General features: G+C 37.6%; 1 protein-coding gene across 2 annotated transcripts in view; it reads right to left on the minus strand.

Moving 5' to 3' along the window:
* tenm2b (teneurin transmembrane protein 2b) overlaps positions 1–22,131 on the minus strand; it is a 345,071-nt gene that overhangs the window by 91,353 nt on the left and 231,587 nt on the right. For both annotated transcript variants that reach the window (XM_017493324.3, XM_017493325.3), the window contains one exon: positions 7,040–7,265. In XM_017493324.3, the coding sequence (XP_017348813.2) occupies positions 7,040–7,265 (226 nt within the window). The remainder of the gene's footprint in view (positions 1–7,039; positions 7,266–22,131) is intronic.

The raw sequence follows: 22,131 nt of genomic DNA on the forward strand, positions 1-22,131 counted from the left end.
AATGCCCTGCCACTAATAGACACTCGTCTCTCTTATGTCCCTTCACTAAGAAGAGTCCACTGTAGTTACAGCTTCAGCTCAGGGGCACTGCTCGAGTTTTATCTCTGACAAACCTTCCCTAATTGGGCCCGGTCTCTCCCGTAGCCCCAGCTTGTTCCAGGACAAATATAGAGCCAGTGTTACTGCAGGCCCTGAAGAAGCCGAGGCTACAGAGCTGAAGAGAATTCCCAGCGCTGCAGCTCTTCAGGCTGTGTGCTCCGACACCAGGCTATTAAGGAGCGTGCTCATTTGCGTGCTGCGCCACAGAATGGCAGAATGTCTGAAGAAAGCGTGATGTCTCAGAACAATACTCCATTCCAGCTTTCAGAGCCAGGAGAATTGCACAAGAATGAAAAAATTCTCTCTCTCTCTCTCTCTCTTTTTTAAAGAAATCTAGAAAAGTAGGTAGCTGAAACTATTGTATATATATATATATATATATATATATATATATATATATATATATATATATTGACATTGTATGAAATTGCATGTAGGCCAAGTGTTATTTAGGGCAAACAGTCATTCTGGAGTTTGCTGAACGATTGTTTATGCATTTTTGTTATTAAAGTAGCCAGTGAGCGTAACTGGCCACTTTAATAGGAACACCTGTAATGTTCCTCATTCATGCAATTATCCAATCAGCCAATCATGTTGTATTATGAAATCATGCACATACAAGGTCAAGAGCTTCAGGTAATGTTCTAGGGGGAAAAATTGATTTGAGTGACTTTGGGTGTGGCATGGTTACTGCTGTCAGACGTGCTGTTTTCTGAATCAGCTGATGTCCTGGAATTTTCACACACAACAGTCTATACATAGAAAGGGGCAGAAAACAAAACGCATCCCGTGAGTGGAGAATGACCAGACTCATTTGGAGCTGACAGAAAGCCTACAGTAACTCAAATAACCACTTTTACAACCCTGGTGAGCAGAAAAGCATCTCAGAATGCAAAAAATATATGAAACCTTGATGTTTATGGCTACAACAACAGAAGACCACATCAGGTTCCAATCTTGTCAGGCAAGGAGAAGAATCTAAGGCTACAACAGGCACAGGTTCACTAAAACTGGACAGCCTGGAAAAAGAGCACAGGTTCAGTTTCAGTGCCCACTGTATCATCAGATTGCTTTTCTTGGCTGACAAGAATGGAACCTGATTAAAGTTTGCCTCTGTGCTGTCTAACTGTGTGTTAGTGCTGCACGTGACTCTATTTCTCCTGACACCTCTATGATGGACAGTAATGCAGAGCTGGGGTTAAAAGTCACCCTTTTCACCGCTGGGTGAAACGCCAGCTCCTGTTTTTGAAGGCTGCTCTAAATTGCCTTGTAAACACCCAGTGGTTTTAATGAACTACACTGCTCTGAAAACTGCTGGAGTTGCACTTCATGGCCGACATGGCCATCCGGCAGACAAAGCAATGCAGGAGTGGTAAGTGTGAGGTCAAGCCCTTATGACCTACACCAACCTCAGTCTAATTAGCCTGCTGAGTGTATTATTTTCCTGAAGTGGGTGTATCTGTGAGTGTGTGTGTGTGTGTGTGTGAGGTTACGCAGTTAGAAAAAAAAACTGGTGGAATGCTATCAGTGTTCTTTTTCAAAGCTCATCTCAATATAGTTTCAGCGTTAATGGATAATAGTTGTAGTGATATTTCAGATTTGGTTATTGAGCTCGACTTAGCTGATGAAAAACTGTAAGATGGTTTGACTAAAAGGTTTTAGTCAACGAAAAGCAGTTTACTAAGCCAAAAACAAACAAACAAACAAAACAAACACTTTATCCTGGTCCTTATAATGTCACAATAACTGAAAACATTACAACTGTGACCAAAGCAGTATGAAACATCTTTTGTTGCTACTATGTAGCAATAGCATAGAAAGTACAGTAGCTCTAAAAACTCCATCCATCCATCCATTTTCTGGACCGCTTATCCTACACAGGGTCACAGGAAGCCTGGAGCCTTTCCCAGGGAACTTGGAGCACAATGCGGGGGACACCCTGGACAAGGTGCCAACCTATCGCAGGGCACAATCACACACACACACTCACACACTACAGACAATTTGGAAATGCCAATTGACCTACAATGCATGTCTTTGTACTGTGGAAGGAAACTGGAGTACCCAGAGGAAACCCCTGTAGCCCGAGCAAAAATCTAGTAGCTTCATTCATTTGTGTGCACAAGTATCCTAGTGGCACGATATCGAAAAAATAAAACAAAATGCCATATAATAGGGTGGAAGCCATTTTGCTTAGAACTATTCAAGAAGCAATATACTGGTGAAATACTAGACTCCCTGTTAGATTTATTTCAAAAAGCTTTTTTTCCCCCTCAAATTTTTCATTTTGAAACAGTCTCTTGTTTTTATGTTACATCATATTATATTTGACAGCAAAGGAAGAAAAAAAAATCCCCACAACTTCCTTCTTCAGTATGCATTTTCTAACCCTGATTTTTTTGAGTGTTTAAAGGCAGCATCTTGTTTTTAAACCTGGTGGTGTAGACATTACTGAAAAACTCCAGAAAAATCCGCCAACCTTGGAGGCATGAACCACATGCTGGTGATTTGCATAATCTGAATACAGAGCCAAGAAAATCGACTTAAGCAGGTTCTTAGTTCATCTCTGAATAACTTTCAAGTGTAAACATTGACGTTACTTTTGGTCGCCGGCTCTGAATACTGAGGACAGTGTAGCAGTGCTTCTAATGTTTGATTCGTTTGAGCTAATGCAAATTGGAACGCATAATATATGACATTGTTAAATGCAAATTTGACAGCAGTACTGTATATTACACACGAGTCTACAGAATGGTGTGCAAGATTAATAGCAGTATATAAAAATATCAAAACCTATACCAATAGTCTCATAGTTCTTGGAAGAACTGTCCAGACTACTGGAACTATTCCTATTTAAATAAAACTAAACCCTGAGCAAGACAAGACATGGTCCCACCTGGGTCTCTACTATCTCCAAAGTTGAGCCAGGAACATGGCAGCTGTACACTTCTCATTTTTTTGTCACCATATGGCCTCTATCTTTGCCAACAACAACCAAAAAGTTCTCATGCACGTCACTCTGTGTTTGATCCCTGCTTTGCATGCCCGCCTTAGCATGACCTATTTTCCACACGCCTCCTGCTTCATCTGAGTGCGAGTGTCAAAATATTTTACACGCGGAGAGAAAAAGTGCGAGGAGAGGGTGTGTGAGGCTGGGTGGTAGTGAACGCTTGTGATGGATTCTGTAGTTAGTTAGTATGTGTGTGTATGTGTGTATGTGTACGTATGTGTGTGTGTGTGTGTGTGATGGATTCCTGAAGGTCTGAGTTGACGGGAAAGCAGACACACAGCTCTGAGCAGAGTGGGGTAGAGGGACTAGGCTATGTCCTGTATCAGAGCACTTGCTGAATAAAACATCTGAGATGTAGACCGAGACAGACAGGTAGCGTGTGTGTGCATGTGTGCATGTGTGTGTGTGAGTGTGTGTGTGTGTGTGTGTGTGTGTGTGTGAGAGAGAGAGAGGGTCATAAATAGTGTATGCAGCATGTACGTGTTATGATGGAGGAGCAGGGGGGAGTGACCCCCAACCCTGCCGTAGAGGATGAACGGCACAGCAAACAAAAACCCTCACCAGGAGAACCAGGAGAAAGAAAGGGGAAAAAATTCAGCAAGAGCGAAAACACAGCAGTGCAACTGATCTCTGTTTGTACGTGTGTGGGGGGGATGGCGGGGGATTGTTTGGTGAAGGTCTCTGTGTTGGCACAGTGTGCGGGTGAGTAGTGTTGAGGAGGAGACACAGACACTGTGGAGAGATGGTGTGTGCTGACAGGTATACACACGCATGTGTGTGTGTGTGTGTGTGTGTGTGTGTGTTCACTATTGTAGTCTGTCGGTTATTGCATAGATATGAGGCTATGTTCTTAGGTATTTTAGGATGGATATGTTATGGCACCGATCCGATACTCAGGATCCGTATTGGGTCGATATCAGAGAAAAAACTAGCAGATTGAATATATAACATAAAATAAAAAAAGAATGAATTTCGATCTGATCCTGTAACAAATGTTAGAATGAGAATTGAATCTGGGAAAGATTTTTTTTTTGTTACAAATGGAAATATAAAGAGACTTGATTGTATTTATTTATATGTACACTTTATGATATTTACCATCATTGCAGTGTAAGTGTATGATTATGTGTGCACACATTTCTTCATGTACTTTTTAGGTGCTTTAGGTAAAAAAAAAAAATCACTGATATTTGGGGAATAAAAGGAGCGCATGGATAAGGAAACTGGCTGATACACAACACTTCACTATCGGCATTGGCATTAGAAAAGAAAATGTGATATCTCTAGTCTTATAATAAAAATGCTTATAACTTCAAAAAGGCACTGTATTATACGTTATCCCTTTCATGCATAAAGGCTCTAAAACATATCCAGACTATTTAGATGTTTTTTTAAAAATTACTTTCAAATTTCATATGAATTTGGAATTTTTTCTTAATACCATTAATATTAAAAAAGGAAATAGACTGCCATGTGTGGGAATGCCATGGGGAAAAAAAGGGTTTAAAAAATTGTACCTCAATTAAAATTCTTTCAGTGTGTTCAGAAATAAAAAGGGTTAACATTCAGGTCTGAAATATTTCATGTGACCATAGAAAATATCATTTTTGACATACAGATCTTACACGGTTTAGAACTGCTGTACGCCACAACGGACTGCAGAGGTAAAATATGTATATTCAATAAAAAATAAAATAAAAAGAATTTAAAAAAGGTAACATGGTTTAAAAAAGCTAAGGTGTTCATTGGAGTGTGGAACATGCGCACACACACACACAAACCAGTCCGTACAGGACTGATTTTTTTTCAGAGTTTTTTTTGTGATTGTTACGACCAAAAATGCTTGATTTTACTGAAGCTTATTAAAAAATTTATTTGATGCAATTTTATTTGCCTTTTTAATGGAAACCTTCTTGAACTGGTGAAATTGCAGTTGCACAAAACTGTTTTGCAATTCTTTCGCAGTGATGTTTATTGGTAAATGAAACCTTTTGGCTGTACTCATGTTGTATGCTACAGCTGTGGTGAGTTATATTTAGAATAGTTTATATCATATAAAAAGACAAAAGGTATATTATTATTATCATTATTGTTGTTGTTGTTGATATAAATAATATTCCAAAATGTATTATTTAAAAAAAAATTCAACACTATCGACTCACCCACTCTTATAATAGTATAATTATTATGGGTTTTCCTTTTTATGATTTTTTAAAATTGTAGTATTATAAGCTGATATGTGAGTCATTTATAAAATGAATATTGTCGTATAAAAAGCTGCCACAATGTATTATACACCCAGAGCAATACGTTTACATATTTACCCGTGCCATAATTTCTCTTTCGGTCTACAGCAATGAAGTCCATCGTAAGCGTTCAGGGAATGTGTGTAAGTAAATTATAATCAGTAAAAGGCTGCAATGACTGGTATCACTATGCAATATATGTATTAAGACTCGTGTTCAACTTGCAGTAATTTAGTAAGACCTTTTTCTACTCTACTGTTTGTGAAAATAAAAAATAATTATTAATTACATGCTGTGTGTTTCTTGTTTCTTTCTTTCTTAGAACAGGCAAGATGAAGTTCAATGAGTTTAAATATATTTTTTACAGCATGAAATTTGAAAATTTTAAGCATTAGTGTTGCTGTAATGAACGCAAAACATTTTTAACCATGATTTTATGAGGAGTATATTATTTTATTTTTATTATTACTTTAAGTTGGTTTGTTCATTTGTTTGTCTGTCGGATCTATCTATCTATCAGTCTCTCTGTCTGTCTATCTATCTGTCTGTCTGTCTGTCTATCTATCTGTCTGTCTATCTATCTGTCTGTCTATCTATCTATCTATCTGTCTGTCTGTCTATCTGTCTCTCTATCTGTCTGTCTGTCTATCTGTCTGTCTGTCTATCTATCTGTCTGTCTATCTGTCTATCTATCTATCTGTCTGTCTATCTATCTATCTATCTATCTATCTATCTATCTATCTATCTATATATCTATCAGCTCAGTGATTAAGACATTGAACTATTGATTAGAAGGTCTTGAGTTCAGATCCCAGCACTACCGAGCTTCTGCTGCTGGGCCCCTGAGCGAGACCCTTAACCCTCAACTGCTCAGTGGTATAAATGAGATCAATGTAAGTCGCTCTGGATAAGGGGGTCTGCCAAATGCCATAAATGTAAATATCTATTCTTGGGAATGCGGAGAAATTGGGGAGGATTACACAAATATATTAAAGGGATTTTGTACATTTGTACTTATTTCCCTAAATAGTGTTTCAGTGTGAAACTTTATATACTTATAGTTGCATCAGATCCTGTAATGAACATAAAATATTATTTTCTAAAATTATATTAACAGTATATTAGCCATTTTTTAGGTCTTTTTTATGTAAGGTAGTGAAATTGGGGAACATTATCCAAACATGTCTGCTTTGCTTTTTTCCCTAAATAGAGTTTAAATTTGTGACTTTATTGCATTATGGAGTTGCTGTAATGAACATATGCTTGTTTTTTTTTTTTTTGCTTTTTTTTAAATCAATTGAAATTCAGGACTTATTTCCATGAATATTGTTTAAATTTTAAACTTTATACACTTGGCTGAAACATAAAATATTATTTTGCAAAATTATATTTGCAGTACATTCTCCAATATTTTAGGTTGTTTTTTTTTAAGAGTAACATGGTGAAATTGGGGAGAATTGTCTACTTTGCTTATTTCCCTAAATATTGTTTACATTTCTAAAAATTGATATAAAGCTAAAACATACTGGGTCTTTGAAAATCCATTTAAATTTTGTAAATTCTAAACAAACTGACTGAGTTGGCAGCACTGACTGCTTGAAGTAATGAACAGATTATGAAGGTGACACGTGAAGGTGAATATAGACATGTGATGATGACACTGAGGTGTGAGACAGAACCTGACCGTGTCTCGAGTGGCACACTGCTGTTAAGAGCCCAGCTCTCATGGAGCTGCACTGACTCCGGGGTGGACGGGCCGTCAACGGGCGCAGCGGTAGGCACGTGGCTCTGCGGGGCGCGCCGACTGCCATGACCACTGCAGTTCAGAGAGTTAGCCGACGTCTGGTGGTGGTTGTGGGTAGGGGGCAGAGGAGGACGTGGGGCCGTCTGGCTGTGATGACTGGATGGACCTGAGAGAGACAGAGAGAGAGAGAGAAAAAGAGAGAAAGCACGAGAAAGAGAGAGAGTTAAATTACAGCACTTCTAATGTATAAAGCATCTCATCACGCATGGATTTTATTTCTCCATCTTCTTTTTGCCTTTCCTACACTCTGAACAGACCAACAGAATGAAAGAGCATGTGAAATCTGAGTTGAGCAAAACAGAGGGAGGCTGTGAAATAAGATCTGAGTGAATAAAAAAAGAAATCAAAAGTGTCTATAGGTTGAGGAAGAAACAGAAAACAAAAAGCACCCGAGTGTTTGTTTTCTTGGACTTAAATTGTGATTGCTAATAAAATAAATTTAACCCCTTTATTCCCAGTCATGTGCTTTTGTAAATTATTTGTGCAGTGAATTTCTAAGATGATAAACAATTTATGAAACTGAAACTTTTTCCTCCAATGTTTATTTCCTAAATTTTTTAATATTCCTTCATTCCTTTCTCTTCAACAGCTGCATTATTATTATTAGTAGTAGTAATAGTAGTAGTAAATAAATACATAAACAAATAATAAACAGATAAATATGAATTTATAAATATGAATAAATAAAAACCAATGAAAAACCAATATGAAAAATAATATACCGTATTTATATTAATAAAAATATACTAATGTATAGATATTAGAGAGAACATATTTTTCTAAAAAAGTTCAGGTTTCACAGCATTCAGTTTCTGGGACTCAGAAATGTTTTTAATTTCATCACACTGTATTAATTCACGGCAGAAATAAAACTGAACAAAATCATCTTTCAGTACGTTCACATTCAGTTCACCAAAAAGAAAATATCTGCTCCCCAACAATACCTATATGACTATCACGTTTAATAACGCTTGGAGGTTCAACCAAAGCCTCTATAATCCATAAGGTTTACTATTTAAATTTGATTATCCACACTGACTGCAACAAAGGCCGAAATGTATTCCTGTATTCTTTACATTTGTTCCAGCTGTCTTTATTTTGTATCTATACAGTGCCTGGCTTCTCAAAAAAAACATAATAGATGTGATGTGATAACACTGCTCCAGTTCACATACAACCCCCCCCGCCCCCCACAAAAAAAACCCCACAAACAAACAAAAAAAAAAACAATCACTCAATACATAAACCGTCTCCTCCAGTGTTTGCGCAGAAATTAGAATTCATCTGAGGCCATTTTCCCAGTATGCATGAAAAAAAGCGAGAAACTGAAAGCTGTTTCATACTGTGAAAAGGAAGTGGTGGAGACATGAAAGGAAGGACTGAGGGCTGAGAGGAGCTCGGCTACACTCGGAAGGTCCAGGCTGTGTAATGTGGCGCTGCACGGCGTGCTGAAACACGCCAAAAATCAGCCTCTCAGCAAACGCAACGCAGCACAAAGCTGCTCCGATGAGAGAGGAACTCTTGGAAGAACTCAGCGCTCCTAACAATGGCGGCAGGAACAATGGATTACAGATCGGTGACATGTCCATCAAAGCTGACCCTGGACTGCTCACGACACCCTGCCTGCCCGTACAAAAGCGTCGTAGGACTTGCGCTTCTTTCTCGCTCTGTTATCCTTGGCCAAACCTGAATCCAAAGCGTCCTCCTTTGTTTTTCCCACTCGGAGCCCAAAAATCGAAGCGACAGCTGCTATAGAGAGCTGGCTTTGTGGCGGTGACCATCAATGGAAATGCTTGGGAACATAAAGAGAGAACAGAGAGAGCAGTGTCGGTTTTTTCCACCCAGGAGAAGAACACGCCAGGGACCTCAGTGTGAAGCCGAGAGAACAATAAGGCCACTCTTATGCTTTTACATCGCACGCCACTGGGCTCACAGAGGTCAGGACAGTAATACGGAGATTACAGTACGAGGTGGTGCAGTTACTGTTATTATCGCGCAGCACCATGTGGCGCTCAGACACAATGTAATGTATACTTCCTGCTGGGTGACAAACCAGTGGACGGATGAAGGCCAGCCAGCGAATGAGCTTGGACGTGGGATTCGAATAGAAGCCTGGCACAGGGTTCACCTCCTTCACACAGCGGATACAGCGGCACAAAAGGCAAGCCAAAAATGCAGCTAGCTGGACTGACCTTAAGTGATGAGTGAACACATCCAGGCTTTTCATATTTCACACCCAAGAAGCAGAAAGAAAAATGAAAACAAATGATGCTTTTTAAAGGAAGTTCAATAACCATCATCAGAACTATAGAAAAAAATTATCTGTTGAATACATTACTTTGTTTTCTTCAGAAAATATGTAATATTATGAAAGAATATGCTTTTGGTTGGATTTTTTTAATTACAAGTTGAAAATGAAAATACAGAACTACCAGGAACAAGGTTAAGGTTCCTTTAAGCAACATGAATAAAAGTCCAGTGTGATTTCTACTTAATAATAAGCGTTTTACTGATCAAACTATGATATGATAACTATGATACTTTGTTAATGTTACTTTGTTAATGTTAAGCAGAAAGTATGCTTCACTTTGTAAGCGTACACTAGGAACAGTGTACAGTACACATAACGCAAATTTCCTCATCAGCAGAGTACGCGCATACTGTACGCGCGGCGCCCGATTTTTCTAACCAAACGTACCAAGGTCGCACATGTGCATTTAATTCTTATACACTATTTAGCTGTTCCACAAGTAGGCCAGAGTGACCCAGGGCCGCTGATTCTCAAGGTAGTTGAAGAAAAGACGGAATAAACGGAAGAGACGGAAACAAGTGCAGGTTAGAAAGTATTCGCATTCGTATGATTCTAGCCTTAAGTGTATAAGGATTTGTATATGGGTGCTAATTGTGGTGAGAGATTGCCCAAGCATTGTTCCTTGGCGTCCTTCACACCAAAAGACCTGCTTTGCTGCTCAGACTGACTTGTGTAGGCCAGGAGGGGTAGTGTAAGTTGTCATAAAGAGCATGCGTCGATCGCCTGTGTACGAATACATGTCTAATGGAGTATACTTTGAAAGGCTATGCGTACGACTTTGTGCATATGCTGGCGTACGTGTAAAAAAGCAAAGTATGCCAGAGGCTTTACTTTGTAACTATGATACTGTGTAAATGATACTTTGTTATTTTGTTAATGTTACTTTGTAACTATGATACTTTGTTGATATTATTTTGATAACGATAGAGACTGTGGCTGGTGAATTCACAGGTCAGGTTGATAAAAGCAGAAGAAACCTTTAACAAAAACAAATGTCTTTGACATCCCGTCGTCCTTTCACCTTCACTGAATTGCCTTTTCCGCCTGACTAATTTTATTTGCATTTGGTTTGCATTTGGTAGCATAGATTTCAGGTTTCTCCCTTATTGCCAAAGCCAGGGGTAAAAAAAAATGCTACGGCTGAACCACAGATGTTGATGCCACTGCTAAATTCTTCTAACTTACTGAACTTTCATATCCAGGTGTAAATACTGGAACTTGTTTTTAAGCCTCAGTTCTGAATTTTCCCAGTTAACACCCACAAACTTGATCTAGTTGACTTGGTAAAATTAAGGAATAATACACAACAGACCCTGTTGTTTTATGAAACAACATATAAGGGTGGGTTGGTGTGATCCGGCCCAGGCTGAATTTTGTTTTTATATCACTCATTACATTATAGCAGCAGTAAACATTCGTTCCCGCACCAGCCTCTCTTTCTATTCTCTTTCGAAGTCAGCGTCTCATGTTACTGAGATACTGGAAAGTACAAACTCTGTAATACAATATAAATTAATATATACCTAGCATTAATATTACAGCAGGAACTACAGTCAGAGCCGTGCTGTTACAGAAAAACACACTTTTGATTATTATTATTAGACAGATTTTAATGATTATAATGCTCTCAAACTCTTTTCATTTTAGGACAATGGTTAGAATAGTAACTAAAATAAAATAAAATTAAATTTGGGGAAAAAAACAGCAATATGTTGTTATAATAATATAATTATGATCTAATGGTGTTATAATAAAAAATCAGTCCAAGCATGGAATGGAATGTTGGAATATTTCGAATGACTTATAACCTGCTATTCAGTCACGTATCCAACCTATAACCTACGCCAGTGCACGCAATCAGCAGAAATCAAGGCCACTTTGAAATACCATTTGTTTTGTCTTGTTTTTTTCCCCTCTACAAGGACACTAGCTGTTAAAAGACCTGGCTGTTGTCCGGAATGCTGATATCTGCTTTTCGTGCTGGCCCCGAGTACAATAATGGCAACTGACATGTTAGGAGAATTCAGCAAATTCTACAAGAACATCAATCTTACACCAAATGAACTAGAGGTAACAATAATAAAAGCATAGCCAGTGTTATGAACCAAAATAATACAACCCAAAAAAAGACACTGCTGTTCTAAATATTATCAAACACTTCCGACTTTAAGAAAAGATGCTGCTGAATGTAAAACAGGTGCTGAGTAATTCTTCCCATTCAAATGCTCTAAGACAATGACAAGTCTTAAAGTGTTGCCGTATTTCTCTGACGCTCTTTCAGACTGAATTCACTGTGCTGCACTGTATATAAATAAGGAACTTCAGGAGGAAAGTTCTCAGTTCATTCCTCGGCGAAAAACGCCGCCGATCGGCATCCTGTTCTGCTCTTTCAAAACACGGAGTGCAAATAAGACTGTATAGCAGTCAAAGCATGCTGCCTTTCTCACATTTCCGTTCGCATCACAGGCTTTATGATATCCGTTTTACTGGAACATGAAACAGCTGTGCAGCCATTCCGTCTCCTGCCACCAACCTTCATTCATCTCCACCAGCCTCTCGCTCTGTCTTATTTTTTTTTTTCTCCCTCCCCAGCCCGTGTTTCTTTCTCCCCGAGCTTTTCCGTTCCCCACCATTTAACAGTGTTTATGAATAATTGAGTTTTGATTCAGTGAGCAAACGGCAGGAGCTGACAAAATACTCGGCGAGTCACATAAGGAGAAAGAGAAAGAGAGAGAGAGAGAGAGACGCGACGCGAGGCCCATTTTGCCCCGACTGTCACTTCCGACTCTGAAAGCCACTTTTCATCATGCTGATAACAAAGAGACACGTTTACATTTAAGGAGAATCAATAGAAAATGGCGGGAATGTGAAGGAAATGCAAAGTAGGAAAAAAAACTTGCAACGACGGAGTGAGGCAATAACTGAAAAGCGGGGAAAAAATAGAAATATACAGCTCGCCAGATTCTCTCAGAGAATAAGGACATGAAAACGGATAGCACTGTCGGTAATAATCTAGGAAACTTGTGTTTGCCTTTCTTCTAAGCTGTCAAAGAAAGGAAACAAGGAAGCAATATGAGAGAGATGAGAAAGCCTAAGAGGGAAGGAAAACGTTGAAAGTAATTAGCGCGGGTGAAGCAAAGGCAGGTCGGAGGACGTCTTCGCGGGGTGCCTCGCTGCCGTGTGGCCACGGTGAAATTACCGTCGCTAGGCTAAGCTCCGCTAGGCTAGAGGGCCTCGCCGTGACATGGATTAAAATAAATTGCTCGACAAGAGCGGTGGGAACCTTGGAAAAACAATACGAGTAAAAGCATAAATGTCAATTTGGAATGATAAAAGACACAATCTAAATGTGGCAGCAGGAGCCTGGAGACAGCTGAGGTAATGGAGCTAGCTGCTCCGCTCCTGACTCATACTGTTTACTGTGTATGTGTGTGTGTATATATATATATATGTGTGTGTATATATGTGTGTGTGAACGAGATTGTTTTTACAGAGCTGCTCTTTGTCTTTCTTTCATCTGTCTAATTCTCTGCGAAATTGACCAAGCTATTTTCTAGCAGGCCAGCAATATTTTACTATTTTACCAGAATATTATCTGGACACATTTAAAAAAAAAAAAAGAAAAGAAAAAAATCACACACAACCCTCAGATCGGTTTCAGGCTCAGGATTGGCCGAGGATGTGAAAATACAGAGCAGAGCTTGGAAGTAGCGCTGATCGTTCATTAGAAAATAAATAAATAATAAAAATAGATCGCACCATTTTAACATGAATGACCAAGAGTATGGAATGTGAAAATCTCTGAAGAGAAGAGGAACAGGGCGAGGCGGAGTGAGACTTTACGTATTCCGCTCACATCGTTTTCTGAGCATGGCCTTGGCTACTCATCTGCAGTAATTAGAGCGTAATAATAGTCCTCTTATGCACCCCTGAGATCAGACTGCAAATGTGCCCTAAATGCAGCCACAAAATGTGCCAAAATACCATTCATTACACCACTATCATTATTTCAGTCTGTAATATAACACGTCTGTATGTCTGTGTGTCTAGTCAACATTGTCTAAGGTACTTATTTCAGACAAAAAGAAAAAAGAGAAGGAATAATAAAAGGAATGATCAAACATTTACGATCCTCTGTGATTTCCTTGTTTTTCTTTCTTTTTTTTTTTTATAAAGATACCAGAAATAGCTAGGAGAAACAGGAACAACATATGAATAATACATTAGCAGCACCGCAACGCTAAGAGATGAGAAATAAAACACGACAGAAAGCGAGAGGAGGCTGGCGAAGGGCACGACTCAGAGAGAGCCGCTCTGAGTAGCTGCCTGAAACACCTTCAGCAGGAGCCATCATCTGCTCGCAGTAATACGGCAGCACGGCCAAAGACAAGGAGCAGAACATCAGCGCATACCAATTACACGTCCTGCTGGGAGCCTGGGCACTGAATAGAGCGGGTCACGCTCGCGGTTTAACACGGGGCCGTAAATGTGGGATCACTGCAGCAGTGCTTTAGCACAGAGCTCTGAAATGGAGTCGTATAAAAAAAAGTTTGAACCACATGTCTCTGTTGAAATCACAGGTTTATAGCAATGCCCTTGTTCTTATTATCATGGTGTCGTTTCTATAGTAACAGCAAATTCATGGCGACTTCTACGATGAAAGACTAATAATAAACCGATTTTTTTAAAAACATGCTCTTATTTAACAAACAATATGGTGGTGCCTTCTGTGAATATTTGTTTAACATTTATGGAAGGAGTCTCCAGTATCAGTACGTTTTCCTCCACAGGAAAGTCTTCACAACTTTCTGCTTTCTCAGTAACATGACATGCAAGAGAATGAACAAAACTAATGATGGAAGAGATAACAGGAACTAACTCTGTAACATTAAATACCTAACTATAACTATTAATAGTTAAAAAGTATGACCTGTCATTTTAATAATAAATAAAAAATTGTCATCGTCAGCAAATTGCTATTGAATACAAGCAGTAAAACACTTCAGGATGCGATGTAGATAGGAAAATAATCCACTTTTTGCTGTATCTCCGCTTCATGTTGGACCACAGTACACTTGTTTACATTAATTTACAAATTAGAATGTTTAAAAAGCCTGTTTATTAACTAGAATCAAAATACTAAAATCCAAAATAAATTATAAATACAATTTAAATTTGAATTATAAATTGCTCTAAATAATTGTTTAAAATAGCCTTAGGATTCAAGGATATTATCTTCAAGTGAAAACGATGCATTTACTTAAAACCCCTATTGTTCATGTAATCTTTCTAAACAAAATAAAACAAAAACAAAAAGAAATCTAGAAATCTGCATAAATTACCCTCAGTGATTATATGGATTATGGTTACACAAGTACTAAAGATTCATCATTCAGTACTCAGTTCACACTGCCCCCCAAAAAATAAATAAAAAATTGCAATATCTGATTTCAGAAGATTACAGCTAAGTCAGGAGTAATCCTTTATATAAGTAAGAATCTATTCCTCATCCCTGACATATGCTTAGGCATACTCTCAGCCTCGGCCCTACTGGAATGAAATCTCATCATTAACCAAAATAAATACTCAGTCCTTGTATGCTGTCAGCCAAGTGATTAGTCATAACATCCCACATCGCTGTAATGCAAAGATTTTCTCCACATTTTAATGAGAAGGTCAGGAAGCAGTTGCTGAATCGGGGAGTATTAGCAGCTGGGAACATCCCACATTTGCTGAACACATTTTCTAAAAGTACTAAATAAGTTCAAAGGCATTTCTACAATACATGATGCGTATCATGATATATACAATAGGTTTGCTAAAGCAGTACAGTGGTGTTGCATTAAAAAAAAACGTTCAGTTATACTTTGTTTCATTTTCAACAATAAAATAAATTATCTTTTTTACATGAACAAACTCAGATCTTTATAGAAAAAAGATTTTACACTGAGAAAAACAATTATTAAAAAAGGTTTATATATATATATATATATATATATATATATATATATATATATATATATATATATATATACACACACACACACACACACACACACACACATATATATATGAGATGCACCGATGTATCGGCCGATAAAGGCTATTTTTCCCGATGATCAGGGCCGATTATATCCTATCAATCAAAAGAGGGTGGGAAAACACATCGATTTTGTGCTGTGTGTAAAGATGATGTATCTTGCTTGGAATGATGGCAAAACTGCAGTTTGTAAACTCTGTCATCTCTGAAATTTTACACCGGAAGTACATTTTACGACGCAGAAGTTTCGGCATCGAGTCAATCCACCGAAAAAGGCCCCCCCCCCATCCCCCATCCCCCGATGCCCGCTCACCCTCGCGCTGAATTTAAGGGCCAGCACACCGTTGAAAGATTTAAGTTGAAGATGAATTGACAAAAAAGTATATAGTGCACAGAAAAAGATATTTGTAGAGTAGTATGTTTCATATCCAGTTAATGTTAATATATAAAAAAGTTGATGATATATATTATCAGTTTGATGTTCAGTGATGAAGTAGAAATGCTTTTGTTTGTGGTGAGTGAATGTGAGACTAAAAGGAGGTTTTTTAGAATTCAGTCAATTAATTCTGTTAATATGAATTAATTACATTCAATAAGTTAAGACGTCTTACTTTAATCTTCAGAATTTAGTTCATGTGTTAATGTTAATTTGAGTAATGTGTTTTCTGTTTATGAGACAGTTACTGTGAAACAACTTGTTGGAATGGAGACAATAAAGTTTTTATTTGTATTTCTTTCAGAATTCTTTTAAATGTATCATTATTAATTTAAAAGAAGGTACTGAAGGCAGAACTATCGTTATCGGCCGATATCACTCTGAATAATCGGTTGTCGGTATCGGCTGAGAAATTTAGTATCGGTGTATCTCTAATATATATGACCACAACTTTTTTTTTTGTACAAACTTTGTTATAGATTTTTTCTTTTATGACTTCTACATTATGAATTCAGTACAAAAAACATTTTAGGTTCCCAAATATTAGTTTTCTAGCACAAAATAAAATGTTACAGAAAAATGTTTGTATGTCACTAAACAAAGCAGCATATTACGTAAGAGACACTTTTCAGACATAAAAAAACACAATGAAGGCTGCTGGGTTTTGCTGCAAAAATAAGAAACTAGTGCGACAATCAAAATCTCCAGAAGAACTGTGTCTGGTTCTGCAAGATGCTCAATAAAACTTACAGCTCATTTCCTTATAAAACTGCACTAACTGTACCAAAGAGTACTATTTTAATTTCTTTTTTTTTTTTTGTTACTCCAAATATTGACTTTGTTTCATTTACTACTGTTTACTGCTCTTCACAGTATTTTTTTTTTTTTAAATTTGGAAACAGTTTCATTATTTTGAAGGCATCTCTGCTCCACTGTGATATCAATTATCACGCTATCGATATTATATCGTCATATGACCCAAACTTGGTTCTAAAAAAAAGGCACTGAGGAAACTCAGGACATTTAAAAAAAAATTCTTTTAACTCATTTTTAAATTACCTTTTAATTTTACCAAATAAATACCAAATCAATGGGAAATGAAGTCCTAAAGTGAAACTTTGTTGTTCAGAACAACAGTAACACAAGTAACATAAAAAACAGAACAAGTTACAATAAAAATACAAACCTCTGTTGTATATGTTTTACTATTATTTCATTAATTTATTTGTTTAATATACAATTCATCCATACTTATATGGCCCGGTCAGGTTCCGTGTCGATTTCAAGATCATGATGTTGACATACAAGGCATTACATGGATTGGCTCCGCAATACTTATCTGGCTTATTAATCCCTTACACCCCAAATCGTAGACTGCGCTCCTCACAGTGTTAACTGTTAACTGTTCCACAAACACACCTAAAATCTATGGGTGACAGGGCTTTTTCTATCTATGCTTCTTCACTTTGGAACTCTCTTCCTCCTGAACTCAGGGAAGCCCAGACTTTTGGCATTTTTAAAGCTCTTCTCAAGACACACTTTTTTAAACTTGCATTCGACTGCTGATGTCTTTTTAGATTGTTTTATAATTATTTTTCATTATTAATGTTGTTGTTTTTTTCTTATTAACTTTTATTTGTTTTATTTTTCTGTGGACTGTGATTTTATGTACAGAGCTTTGAGAAGCTGCTTTAAAGGCACTTTATAAAATAAAGTTTATTATTATTATTATATACACATGTGTATAAATATGTAAATGAAGTCTATTACCTTATATGTATGAGATGTACATTTTTCTTAAACCTTGACCTAAAAACCTCAGTACAGTAAGTACCTAGTATTTAATATGTAGGTATGCAGTAATGACAGATAATTTCTGATACATACCTACAATTAGATTTTAGAATGTATATAAGTAATTAAGTAAAATAAGTAAGTCATTTATGTGAAAAATACCAAGTTTATGTGGTGTCATAAAGCAATAATTACTCAGAATCTAATACGCAAACATAGATACTAATAGACACTTTGCAAGTTAAATATGTGAGTACATAGTACTTAGTGCTAATGTTAAATTTCAAAATGGCATTCATAAAACATCTTATAGATCTGTGTAAAACACATGCCACTACCTTAGGGAAATCTTCCTTCATTTAGAAAATATGTTTGACATAAATACAAATGAATTCTAGCTAATATCTCTTTTTTGCTAGAATTGATGTGCATTTTTATGAGTGAAACTCATCAAAATATGAATAAAATTAAGAAAATGAATAATAATAAATAGTAATAATGTTCTGAGCATAGAAAAGCATCTCAGAGTGCTCAACACACCTCAAGGTTCATTGGGTTGTGTGCTCTGAAATACTTTTCTGTTCGCCATGGTTGTAAAGAGTGATTATTTGAGTTACTGACTACGTTTACATGGACAGCAGTAATCTAATTAATTACCTTACTCTGATTAAGATAATATTGTGATTAAGGTGTTTACATGAGTCGCTTTTAGAATACTCCTGTCATGTTCCCATTTTACATGTTATAGAACATAATTAGATTAACAGCCTGCGTCATTACGTCACCGCGCCACACCGTCTGACATCCCTCCAGAATTTCACGTATCGTCTTCGTTATGGTACCGTATACAGTTTCGGGTGTTTTTATTTAAATTTTTTATGAACGCTTTAAGTGCAGTTAATTATTTGTGATGCTACAAGTGCTAATAGACAACTGCTTGAAGCCGTGGGCTGCGTCTCAAACCGCGTACTTACCGTCTATATAGTAGCCGAGATGCATGTATTTTTCCCCAATACAGGCCTACAGTAGGCAAATATGCGGTTTGGGACGCAGCCGAACTCTCTTGTTCGCCGTAAAATGTTGAGAACTGCCGTGTGTGATCGTGTCCCATCGCAAAATGTGGTGAAAACTCACTCGAGGTTCATAATGTGATTAAGGTGTTTACATGTCTATAATACATGTCCATAATGCGACTAAAACAGGAGCACTCCACCTGTCTTAATTCGATTAGAGCTTAATTCGAGTATAACCTTGATTACATTAAGGTAAGTAAAAATTGCTGTTTACATGGTAGTTTCTTAATCAAAGTATGGTCTTAATCGGGTTAAGAGTGAATTACTGTTGTCCATGTAAACGCAGCTACTGTCAGCTCGAATCAGTTTGCCCATTCTCCTCTGAAATCTCTCATCAGCAAACCTGTTCTGCTTTTTCTGCTAAGTGCATGTTTTATTAGAGGCTGTGGTGTGTAAAAATAAATGCAGTTTTTGAAATACTCAAAAACGATGCCACGGTCAAAGTCACTGAGATCATACTGTTTCCATCCATCCATCCATCCATCAATCATGGATGGATGGATGGATGTTTCCCTCATTCTGATATTTGATGTGAACGTTAACTTATTTTATAACACTTTATGCACTGCAGTGCTGTCATCACATGATTGGCTGACTGGATAATTAGATGAATGAGTACAACTGTTACTGTATTGTATTTCACGTCCAACTTTTTATTATGACACTGACTATATGCACAGTTAAAAAACTAACAGAAAAATCATAACAATGTTGATAGCCACAGCTAGATTCGCAGAGGATGCACTCACTCATTCACTCACACACACACACACACACACACACAGAAGGAGAACAGAATAAAGTCACTGAGTCGCAGTGAGTGAGCCACACAGTTTGTGAACCTGAGCCTGGCCTATTCCTGGCACGCTTAGTTTGTTGTTGTATGATTGATGCTGCTGCACTATACTGTAAAAGCAATCAGCTCGAATGCAATGCCACAGGAGAGCGAACACGATTGTTATGCTAAAAATGGGAACTTCCAAAGCAATTCCAATAAAGCGCTGCTCAACTGCAGATACGTGAAGAAGCTGATCTTGTTAAGCGCTGGCATTGCAGCAAAAGAAAAAAAACCAAAACATTTAGTTACAATTAAAATTAGATATATGTACAACAAAAAATAGATATTGACTCTGAAAGCTCTGAAACACTCAGCAAAAAAACAAACATCCCTTTTTCAGGAGACTGTATTTTAAAGATAATTTAAAGATAAGCCAAATAAGCTTTATAGATCTTTATTGGAAAGGGTTTAAACAATGTTTTTCATGCTTGTTCAATGAACCATAAACAATTACTGCACATGCACCTGTGGAACAGTTCTTGAAACACGAACAGTTTACAGGCGGTCGGCAATTAAGTTCAGAGTTACAATAAGTTAGGACACTAAAGATACCTTTCTACTGACTCTGAAAAACACCAGAAGAAAGATGTCTAGGGTTCCTGCTCACCTGCGTGAACATGCCATAGGCCTGCTGCAGGGAGGCATGAGGACTGAATGTGGCCAGAACATCCATTCATTTATACCGCGTGTCCTACTGGGTTGTGGGGAACCTGGAGCCTATCCCAGGGAGAATGGGGAACAAGATGGGGTACATCCTGGACGGGGTGCCAATCCATCACAAAGCCCAATCACATATACATTCACACACCCATTCATACACTATGGACATGCCAATCAGCCTACCATGAATGTCTTTAAACTGGAATGGTTGAAATGTAATACACCTAAGACAGTGCTACAGGGAGACAGGAAGGACAGCTAATCATCCTTGCAGTGGAAAATTACATGTAAGCATGTGTCCCCCCAGACGTGATCGAGAAATTGCAAATGCCTTGGTGGAAGAGTGGAGTAACATCTCACAGCAAGAACTGACAAATCTGGTGCAGTCCAAGAGGATGAGATGCACTGTAGTACTTAAAACAGCTGGAGGACAACACATACTGACTGTTACTTTAAATATTGACCCCCGCTTTGTTTGGGGACTCATTATTCCATTTCTGTTCCTCACATGTCTGAGAAACTTGTTCAGTTTATATCTCAGTTGTTGAGTCTTTTTATGTTAACACAATATTTACACATTAAGAAATTTGCTGGAAATAAAAGCAGTTGAATGTGAGAGGACTTTTTTTTTTTTTTTTGCTGAGTGTATATATATAATGCGTGTGTGTATGTTTGAAAGAAATAGCTTTCACTTATGTCACAGCAGGAGGACGGCTTTTCAAACGCTCTTTAAATTCAAAGGTGTCATTGATCAAATGCATACAGATCCATACACACTGCTTCACCTCTCACACACCCTCAACTTTCATATAAACACTGAGCTTTCAGTACATTGTCAAAATGTGATATGGAATTCAGGCACAACTATGAAAATATGACAATTACAATGAAAATCATGTCAGTTGCCATTTTTTCCCTCCCTTTCCTTTATCGCTTGGTAATTCCTAGAATTGTGTAATTTCTTATATTTACTAGTACGTAAAACAACTGAATGTAGAGAAATGAGAAACAATTCTCAATGTATTGAGTGTGAATGGGCCAGTGCACAATATAAAACACAACACTATTAATTATATAATATGATGATATATTCATAGGTTTGTTAACAATCTAGTGCTACATTAAAAAAATGAATTACTTTAAATAATTAAAATAATCCAACAATCTGAAGTGTCTTCATTTTTTTGTCTGTAATTGGTTTATTACCTCACATTTATTACCTCTGTCTCACTGACTAAGATCATCTTGTTATACTCAGGTTTATTCAAGCAATTATCCTGTCAGCCAATCATGTCTAGAGCTTCAGTTATTGTTTATAGCTCTACAGGAGTCAAGAGCTTCAGTTATTGTTTATATCAAACATCAAAATGGGAAAAAAACGATCACAGTGACTTTCACTGTGGCCTGGTTGTTCTTGCCAGAAGGGCTGGTTGAGTATTTCAGAAACTGCTGATCTCTGGGGATTTTCACACACAACAGTCTCTAGAGCTTGCACCGAATTGTGCGAAAAACAAAATACACCCGGTAAGCGGTAGTTCAACAGGCGGATACAGCTTGTTGATGGTCAGAGGAGAATGGACGGATAACTCGAATAACCACTCTTTCCAACTGCGCTGAGCAGAAAAGCATCTCAGAATGTACAACACATTGAGCCTTGAGGCGGATGGGCTACATGAGCAGAAGACCACATCAGGTTCCACTCCTCAAACAGGAATCTAAGGCTACAGCAGGCAGAGCCTCACCCAAACTGAACTGCTCGATAACTAATATTTACCTCACCATGTATAGACTGAAGAAGCCTACCAGCTGAGTCTCACCAA

The sequence above is a fragment of the Ictalurus punctatus genome, chromosome 18 (genome assembly GCF_001660625.3).
Source record: "Ictalurus punctatus breed USDA103 chromosome 18, Coco_2.0, whole genome shotgun sequence".
Lineage (NCBI taxonomy): Eukaryota > Metazoa > Chordata > Actinopteri > Siluriformes > Ictaluridae > Ictalurus > Ictalurus punctatus.